Raw genomic sequence first — 10287 nt, 5'->3', positions numbered from 1 at the left:
CGGTTGGACTGGATGGCCCTTGAGGTCTCTTCCAGCTCTATGATTCTACGATTCTACTCACCCTTCCTTGAGGAATTCTAATAACCCATGTAGGACTTATTTCAAGACTTTAATGATCACCTGAAGTAATCCCAATTCTCCCTCTGTTATCTTCAAGCTTTCAGGATGGAGAGTGACTTACCACCACTGTCACTGCTTTGCGATGACCTACAAAGTCCATGTTGGTTTTCCACCCATCCCTCTCAATGATCTGTGCTGTGGGGCCAGAATTATTCATGGCATGAGCAGAGACCAGATAGTGCCCATCTGGTGACCAGCTGAGACGTAACACGTGTGTTGTTCCTCCGCACTGAACATAAAATAAAGTCGCAAAAAGAATTAGACAGTGAACAACACTTTTTGGAGTTCGTAAGCAAGGATGTACAAATGATAACAATCCAAAATAACACTCAAAAATTAAAAGGGAAAGGTGAAATAGAGAACAGAGACATGGGTTAGATAGAGTGTTAGATCAGGACTGAGACTTTGCAGAAACTCAAACAAGCTCAGCTCAGTCATTCCCACTCACTAACTCTCTGCTTAAACAACCTCCTAGGGTTGTCGTGAGGATACTAGTAGGGAGGGGATCTTGAACTCCTCAGAGGAAAGATGGAATATTAATTTAATGACAATTTTAAAATGTTTTTACACTCATCCCTCCATATTTGCAGCTTTGATATTTGCGGATTTGGTTATTCATGGATTTGATTAATATTTTCTCTCTAGGAATATCTAGGTCCTCCAGTGCAACTCTATGGTCAACTTTAACTACAAGTTGCACTGAAGGACCTAGAGAGAATACTCTACTAGGCCTTTGTAGCTCCTCCAGTGCAGTTCTATGCTCAGTGTCTGTCAGACATTGACCACAGAGTTGCACTGGAGGACCTAGAAATTCCTAGAGAGGTGTCCTCTCAGTTAAAAACATGGTGTTTTTGTTATTTGCGGTTTTTCCATATTCACGGGGGCCTTGGGCCCCTAACCCTAGCAAATATGGAGGGACAAGTATATATGTATTATTTCTGAACTCACATCAATACATTGTGCCAGTTCAAAAAAGACAAGGAGTACAGTTAATCCATCTCTGCACTTGAAAATGGCCTCTTTTCTTTCCAGCACCAAAGTACCATTTCCTTGACTGAACTTTGGCTCAAAAGCCTTCAAGTGGACGCTGAGATTATGATTTGTAACTCGGAAATTCTACTGAAATGTTAAAGCTATATTTACTCTCAGGTATAAAATCAAGCAAACTTTGAACTGTAGTTCATTTTGATACCAGAGCTCTTTGACACAGGCAGCTAAATGTCTCACATAACTACAATTCCAAGAGTTCCATAATACTGAGTCATGGCAATTAAAGTGGTGTATAACTGGATTATTTTTGCAGCATGGATGCAGCCAAGTACCAAGCAGACAGAACAAACAAAAGTTACCATAGCTCAAGTCAGCTCCAAACCCAGATCTTAAGATGGTATGATAAAGATGAGCCTGAAAACCACCTCAGGATCCCAAGCATATCCTCCTTTTGCATGCCACAATTCTCTCCCATCCCTTGCTTTTCAGCCTCTAAAATATCATGTTATAGAATTTTCTTCCCCGTAATCCAGAACTGCAAACCAAGGAAATCTTGACTTGCTGTTTGAAAATCAGGACATTTCAGGTCCATTTAAAAATAAATACCTTGTGGATCTGCAACAGACATCTTTTTGATGAATACAGCAGGACTGATTAATGAGCTCTGTTCAGCTTTCTTAGTTTGGCATACATGGTGATGCCTCTTGACAGAGAAACAGCTATATTCAAAAATAGTTCACGCAGCCATGCTTGAAAATGCAGGCCACTGAGCTGATCTGTACCAACAAACCACCCTTAACAGTGGTCATCTCCACTAGGAGCAAGTCTTTTGTTAAGGTAAAGGTAGTCCCTTGATGTGAATGTCTAGTCATAACTGACTGTAGGGGGCGGTGCTCATCTCCGTTTCTAAGCCGAAGAGCCAGCAATGTCCGAGGACTGCTACAGTGGTCATGTGGTCAGCATGGCTGCACCAAACTCTGCTACTTCTGTTACTGTCCCACATAAGTGGTACCTATCTATCTACAGTGGTACCCCGAGTTACGAAATTAATTCGTTCCGCCGCCGCTTTCATAACCCGGAATACTTCGCAAGCCGAAAAACCCATAGGCGCTAATGGGGAAAAGCCGCGATTTCGTGTGAAATAGCGCCGAAAAGCACCAAAATTTTCTTCGTAACCCGAAATAACCTTCGTAACCCGGAACAGTTATTTCCTATGGGATTTTTTCGTATCCCGGAAATTTTGTAACGTGGGTATTTCGTATCCCGGGGTACCACTGTACTTGCATTTGCATGCTTCCGAACTGCTAGGTTGGCAGAAGCTGGGACTAGTGACAGGAGCTCACTCCATCATACAACACTCAGGCCTTGAACTGCCAACCTTCTGGTTTTCCGATCACCAGAACTGGCATCTTAACCACTAAGCCACTGCAACCCTGTCTTTATCAAGGTAATGGGTCCTAATGGCCCACTGAAAACCAAGCCACTCCAAAATACTTCTCATTACAAGCTGGATAGCTCACAATGATATGTAGATGTGAGAAAATTTATCTACCCCCATCCTCTGCTACTGCTACGAAGACTGCAGCTAATCTTAGAGAGAACTGGGAAATCTGAAGGAGCTGCAGAAGATGATATAATCAGCACTACTGCTCAGAAACTCCCAGCATGCCAAGCTTGTGAACCCTACCTCCACTACAACAGTGCCTGGATTTCCATTATACCATATCACAAATACAACAGCGTCTTGAATTTTGCTTCTTTTGGTTGTCCTGCCCCATCTAATTTTTCTTTTTATCCCATATTGAGTGTCCCTTATCCAAAAACCCAAAACCTTTTTCATAGCGGCTGAGATAATAACACCTTTGGTTTCTGATGGTTCAGTGTACACTAACTTTGTTTCAGGCACAAAATGATTAAAAATCTTCTACACAATTATCTTCAGTCTATGTGTATATAAGGTGTATATGAAACATAAATAAATTTCCTGTTTAGACTTGGGTCCTCATCTCCAAGTTACCCTATTATGTATATGCAAATATTCTGAAATGCCTCTGGTCCCATGCATTTTGGAAAATGGATACTCAAACTGTATTTCTTTCTCTCAGCCATTAGTTTAAACTATAAACCATACTTACCGCTTTCACAGAAATATGATTATATAAAGGTTATAAATAAGACAGACCAATACACTTTCCTTCTCAAAGGAACGAAGATACAGCTGCCCTTTCCTAGAGCAGCGAGGCTCTCCAAATATTTTGCCACTTTTCAGGTTACAAGAGTTAAACATTTGAATATGTCTGAATATGTCAATGGTGTCTCGTCATAGGGTGACAGATTAAAGCAACCCTTCCACTGCTTCCTAAGATCACAAACACAACACATACCTCATCAAATGGTTTGGTAATGCTAGTTTCTAGCTGCCAGTCCATGGTCCGCCACACCTTCAAGCTCCTGTCATCTGCTTGCGATGCAATGTATTTCCCAACAGGATCCCAGGTGAGCCCCTTCACCAAGCCAGAGTGACCCTTCAAAGTGGCAAGAATTTCTGCATGCAACAGTGAGGTTTTTAAAAAGCGATATTATGGACTTTAAGTGTTTCTAGAAACAAATTACAAAAAGCTGGGGGAGATTTTAAAAGGTCTATAGTGTGGCATCACGCCAGTAATGGGGAACCTGTGCCCCTCCCATTAGATTAGCAGCTATGTTGGCTGGGGCTATATGGAGATAGAATCTAACATATCTGGAAGGGCCATAGGTTAGGAAAGGTTGTTATGATACATAATTCCAAGGCCAGGGAAGATAAGATAGAGAGCCAGTGTAGTGATTAAGAGTGTTGCTGGACTTGGGAGATCCAGGTTCATGTCTCTACAGGGCCAGTCATTCCCTCTTAGCTTCACCTCTCTCACATGGTTGTTGTGTTATTGATAAAAAGTGGGAAGAAGAGGGACCCTGTATGCCTTGCTGAGTCACTCGGAGAAAGGCAGGGTATGATTGTAACAAATAAGCAAGACACTGGGAAACTGATAAAGGTACTATGCTTTTTCCGTGACATCACTACATATCATCACTACACTAAGCTGAACAGTGGGGGATGAAACAATGTAATTCCAATGCATTCAGAATTCTGTCTATGTGCACATCATACCTGGGAATTTCACAGCATTCCAGATGACAACAGTGTTATCCACACTGCAAGAGGCCAGCCAAGCATCATGCGGAGACCATGCCACATCCATGACATCTATGGGGAATAAAAAAAGCCATCCTCTCAAAAAGACTTATGTCTGAATAAGAACCAAAACCAGCACCAGCTCAACAGTCCTTTTGCGTTTCAAGAACAATGTGCAGTATATCTAAGCATAACTGAAACGGGAAAAATGATGAAAATATGGAGTAGATGTAAATGACGAGACGGAGGTCAGCTTTAATTGTTGATGGCTGCTGCCACTTATCTATTTTGTCCTGAGTATTTGAACAACTGGGTTGAAGAGTGCAACGAGAAATAATGCTGACCATTCCAAGCACAGCTTGTCTAATGGGCCAGATAACGGGGAATGAACTTTGATTTGATGGATCCTATTTTCAGGGAGCAAAAAATCCATTCTAAACTTCCATGGTTTCAAACACACTTACCCCCTGAATGACTTCTAAGAATTGAGACACATCGCCACTGTTCTACATTCGCAAGTTTACTACTGGAACCAAATACGGTGCTAGGTCCAATGTACCTGTAGAAGGCAGAAGAATGGAACAGCCGAAATTAGCTTCAACAGAAAACAGCCACCTCCTACCAGAAAATTCAGGGGGAGAACAAAGTAGATAGCCATAACTTTTTTATGTTCCAAAGGCGGGTTACAGACGGGCAGGAGAAGACGTCTTGGAGGTGTATTCAGCTGAATGCGGAGCCTCCAGACGGCCCGCCCCGGGGGCGTGCTTCAGGTGTTGGAGCTTCCACACGGGGGGCAATGAAGACGCCTCACCTGGGTCCATTTCGGACCCGGAGTTTCCAAACCGCCGCCTCGGAGGACGCTGCAAAAAGAGAGGCAGCTTCCTCACGGGCGGCCCAAACCGCAGCTTTTTTTTCTTTTGCCGCATGAGAGGTGCGCAGCTTCGCAGCTGCAGCGCTAAGCAGTGGCGGCAGAAAGCCTGTCTGCGCATTTAAAGCACCCAAGCCCCTTTAAACTTTTTCCCTATGACTTTAAAGCTAGGCAGGAGTGGTGTGAGGTAGCAATGTCCAAACTCTGTCCTTCCAGGCGTTTGGACTTCATCGGTTTGAGGCCCAGTGCGCCAGGCATGGTGGGAGGAGAGAACAGGAAGGGTAGAATAGATTAGATAGGGCTGGGAGGGAACACGAAATGATGTCTTTATGGGACATCATGGGACCTAGTGCCTTGTCAGTGCCCCCTGCTCCTTGATCCCAGGCCCTCTCTAGTTGCCCTTTGCCTTTGGGGGCACGTTTAGAGGGCATCAAAAGGTCTTGGGCACATTCAAGCTCCGGGGTCTCTTTTTTTTTCTCCTTTGCCGGCTGGCGAATGCGCAGCTGCGCAGGGCTAAGCAGCGGCGGCAGAAAGCCTATGGGCACATTTAAAGTGCCCAAGCCCCTTTAAAACAATGGTGGTCTCCTGCCAGCTGGTGATCAGCTGGTGTTGGCATTCTTGTCCGCTTGCACTTTGCCAGTGTCAGCAGCATCATAGATGCCTCCTCTCCTTTGGTCCCCGCGCTCCTGCTGAATCTGCAATGCGCAGCCACAGCTGTCTCCGCTGCCACCGCTGTCCCCCTGCCATCTCCCCTCACCTCCTTTGTACATATGTCAATATTTACAGTTTTAGCGTTTTTTATTGTTAGGTGAAAATGGCAGAGGAATGTGTGTAGGGGTGCACTTTAAAGTCCAAACTTTCCAAGCAGCGCATGCGTACATGTTGCTCTAGGGTTAGAGTTAGGGTTAGGGTTAGGAGGCTTAAAATGCGCCGCAGCTGTGCCTCAGCTTCCACAGCTGCATGGCAGCGGACGTTGCAATTAAAGCCTGACTGCAAACTGCGCATGTTCCAAGACCCCAACTCACTATGCGACAGACTTTTAAATGGGCAACTTAAAGTAGCGGCGTAGCAATTCTGGTGTACCGGTGCAGCAGCTCTCATGGCTTCTTCCACTTCTCGATATGTGTCAGCATTCAGGTAGGACTGCTCCAGTTTCTGCAGTTGCTCCAGTTCCTGGGACCATATAGCTATAATGTCAGCCGTCTCAGTATGAGACCAAGACGTCCCCCTGCCTTTTTTCGGGGTGCTGGTGGATGGCTGAGCCATCCTGCCTGGTGGCAAAGGGGAGCCGCCACACAGCTGTGCCAGGAGCAGCCAAACTGTGCCCGTTCCCAGGTGAAAATGGCGCAGGAATGTGTGTAGGGGGTCACTTTAAATCCCAAACTTTCCCTTTTCACTTTCTACAACCAAAACATCCGCCGGCAAAAGTTACAACTTCCCGCGGTTCTAGCAACGCATGCGCACAAGTGGCTCTAGGGTTAGGGTTACGAGGCTTAAAATGCGCCGCAGCTGTGCCTCAGCTTCCACAGCTCCATGGCAGCGGACGTTGCAATTAAAGCTTGGCTGCAAACCACGCATGTCCCGGGACCCCGACCCATTATGGGACGCAGCTGACACGGAGCTTTTAAACCAGCAACTTATATTTGCGGCGTAGCAATTCTGACGTATCGGTGCAGCAGCTTACAGACGGAGCTGCGCAGGTACGTATCAAACAGAAAAGAAGCGGAAAAAAGCAGCACCTTTTTAATGCCGCTTCTTCCCGCTTGGGGCGTGCGGGGGGCGTGTTCATGACGGCATTCAGGTAAAGCCCGTCTGAAGGCTCTACCTTCATGACGTCATGAGTACATCCCTTTTTGCCCATCTGTAACCCGCCAATGTTTTTTTTAAAAAATATCCTGTTGTTTCCACAAGACTTTGGGAATTGACTTATGAGGAAGTCAGAAATTACCTGAAGGCATACAACAACTGCTCTTATTCCTTGCTTTTTAAGGGATACGGGCTTTAATTGTTTTTAATTCTATTGATGGTTTAATGATATTTTTTATTGATGACAGCTTTTAATTCTATCTGTTTAATTCTCATAAGTCACCTTGGGTCCCAGGGTAGGAAAGGAGGCAGGATATAAATGAATAAATAAATAAATATTCACTCAGCACATCTCTAGAGAAAAGAAATAGGGAAGAATTCAAAAGCAATTCAGGGTACAGGAGAAGTTCTAATATGGAGGGGGACACACACTTACGCCGCTCTCTTCCAAACCATGATCAGCTTGTCGTCTCCTCCGGAAGCCAGATATATGCCATTGTTTGACCATCGTACACAGTTAACGCACGCTAGAATTAAATAGGAGAAAATTAACTCCAAAGTGAATAAGCCAAAGAGTATTTTGAAATGTAGTTTTACTGAGCTAATTAAGAGTTTTTCCAAGGAGAATGGCTACTATATGACATGATAACACCATATCTTTGGATATCAGGAAATGATTTGTGAAAAGCAGAACAAGTAGGAGGAAGTGAGAGGGGAAAATACACCAGGAGAAGGCTCATTCATTTATCATCAGAATGAACATCATGTGGCTGACCTGCCTCCCCTGACAGCCATTTTTTCAGCTACTTGCATCCCTGCTGCCACTAAAACCTGGTGATTCTGCTGAGAAACATAGAGCATAGGAAGCAAATACCTTTTTTCCCAGTAGACTTCCAGAAGCACAAGTCTACTGGGGAACACGGCACACGCATCTCAAGTTCCAACCAAATTTCTGGGCTCAGGTGGTAGAAACAGCACTGGCAAGAGGATGTGGTTCCCAGTAGGTTCTGGGAAAGCCAAAATACATGTGTACACAGGAACATTCTAATTTCAACACAAAACTATGGTTTGGAATAAAATCTGAACCAACTCTTACATCCTGAAATGCCTCTGATACATAGTTAAGGCCCACCATTCTCCATGTCGGTGCTTACGCTGCATTGACAAGACAGCCCCAAAATGGAAAGATTCATTCCACAGTACCTAAATGATTGTCCATCTGACAGAGCATTTTGGGTACATTCTCATTCTTTTCATCTTCCTCTTTGAGGACAGGAGCCATGTTCCATATAACAACTTTCCCAGAATCCTCTCCTGAAAGCACAAGGAAATCAATATACCATATGGGGGGAATGCACTGGTACTTCATAGACAATTCTAAAGCTTGGATGACTGTCAAATACAATAGCAATAGCAATAGCATGTACATTTCTATACTGTTTATCAGTGCACTTAAGCACTCCCTAAGCGGTTTACAATATGTAAGCCAATTGCACCCAACAAGCTGGGTACTCATTTTAGCGACCTCAGAAGGATGCCAGGCCTGGCGCTGAACTCACAACCTTGTGGTTTGTGAGTAAGTGGCTGCAGTACAGGCCTTTAAACCACTTAAAATGATTTAATAACGTTCATTGGATTGATTTGCTGGTATCAGAATAAAAGAGGACGTTATTCCAAACAGAGATAATACTTTATTCAAATTATTATTATTATTAAATTATTTTAAGTGGTTTTAAATTGTCTTCTTTAAAGTGTTAAATGGTTTAATGCTCTGTTAGTCTTTTCTATTATTCTTATGCCTTCATACTGCTCCAAAATTATTTTATTGTATGTCACCTTACAGGCATACCTCAGTTAACAAAGCCTCTGATAGTGAAACTGCTTTTGACCAAGTCTTTTGAAGCCCCCTCAGCCTTCCCTTTCCCTCTTCATCTCTGTGTAGTTGGAAGTTTTTTAGCAGCATTGAAATTGGAAAGAAAGTGAAGCAGGGTTGGGACACACAAACTTTCAGTCTTGGGTTGCAGCAACCTAGTCTGCAGCAAACAATACAATGACTCTTAAGCTGGAAAAGAGTAGGATTTTACTCTAGGTGACCCTGCTTTAGCTGTGTGTCCCTGCCTGCAACAGGCAAAATAAATAAAACAGGGAGCAGACTTCAAATAGTCTCTAGAAGATTCAAAATGTTTTTGCTAAATTAGGCAAAGCTTACCTGGCTGTATCATTTCGCAGGTGCATACTGTTAATTTTGGTTTAAAAGCTGGCTGAAACATGTGGCACTGCTCTTCTTTTTTTGTGGCATAGGAACCTATCTCTAATCTTCCCATGTCATTTCTGCCTCTGGTACCAAAGTTTCTGTTGAAGAAGTAATGCCCAGGGATTCAACCGTTTTGTTAACTGAGGTATACCTCCATTGCAAATTCACTTCTGTCTTAGCAAATATTAAGACACAAATTCATCTATGTAGAAATGATGAGTGCAATCCAGCCTGAAACGGCCTATGAATGAGGTTTGCTGGAAGTCAAAAGGGCTAAGGACAGTTTTGCTGTGGGTTAGATTCCTAATATAATTATATGCGTAAAATACATATAAAGGAACAAATAAAATGTTTATGTAAAAACCAGAGAGCTTAAGCTAGGGCGAGGATCCTTTGACCCTCTGGACGTTTTGAAGTACAACTAAAGTTCCCAAACAGCTGGCAAGGCCAAAGGTTCCCTGCCTGGTTTAAAGGAACCAAGAAACATTTATCAGTGTCCTTCAAAGCCACTGCTCCGAATCAGGAGCAAACATTTTTGCAAGTCAAAACACTTTTATTAAGAAACAGTATGGCTCTGCCAATGTAGATAAAGTAAGGAAAGAAAACTACAGGATGTTATGAATCACAATCTTATAAAATTATGCCGAGCAATGCCACATTTATTATAAACGTACAAAATACCCTTCACTATGACTAGAAAAGTCTACGCTTAGAGACACAGCAGATGTGTTCTGCAGATGCGTCTTTTTGCAGCTCTCTTTTTGTAGATAAGAGACTTTTTTTTTAAATCACTAAGTGTTGATGTGATTGTTTCTAAACTATGTTGTATGGGGAAGAAGAGTTAAAATACCTCCCATAATCTGGTGTTGTTGTTGGTTATCTCATAAGCACTCTCGACAGCCTAAATACTGTATATTCATGTATAATCATCTGGTACTTCCGAAAAATAAAATTAGAAATTTTAGTCAAAAAAATTGACCCAAAAACCTGGGTCAATTTATCCACAGGTTAAAGGACACAGCTGTACTTTAACACACACACACACACACACACACACACACACACACACACACACACACA

General features: G+C 43.2%; 1 protein-coding gene across 2 annotated transcripts in view; it reads right to left on the bottom strand.

Annotated features, from left to right (window-relative positions):
* LOC121916639 (protein HIRA) overlaps window positions 1-10287 on the bottom strand; it is a 66036-nt gene that overhangs the window by 30187 nt on the left and 25562 nt on the right. For both annotated transcript variants that reach the window (XM_042441939.1, XM_042441940.1), the window contains exons 3-8: window positions 8157-8267; window positions 7390-7480; window positions 4744-4838; window positions 4256-4351; window positions 3495-3655; window positions 182-349 (exon numbers count right to left, since the gene is read on the bottom strand). In XM_042441939.1, the coding sequence (XP_042297873.1) occupies window positions 182-349; window positions 3495-3655; window positions 4256-4351; window positions 4744-4838; window positions 7390-7480; window positions 8157-8267 (722 nt within the window). The remainder of the gene's footprint in view (window positions 1-181; window positions 350-3494; window positions 3656-4255; window positions 4352-4743; window positions 4839-7389; window positions 7481-8156; window positions 8268-10287) is intronic.

Source organism: Sceloporus undulatus, chromosome 10 (genome assembly GCF_019175285.1).
Source record: "Sceloporus undulatus isolate JIND9_A2432 ecotype Alabama chromosome 10, SceUnd_v1.1, whole genome shotgun sequence".
Taxonomy (NCBI): Eukaryota; Metazoa; Chordata; class Lepidosauria; order Squamata; family Phrynosomatidae; genus Sceloporus; species Sceloporus undulatus.
The sequence above is the reverse complement of the archived record's forward strand: the minus strand, read 5'-3'. Positions and strand labels throughout refer to the sequence as shown.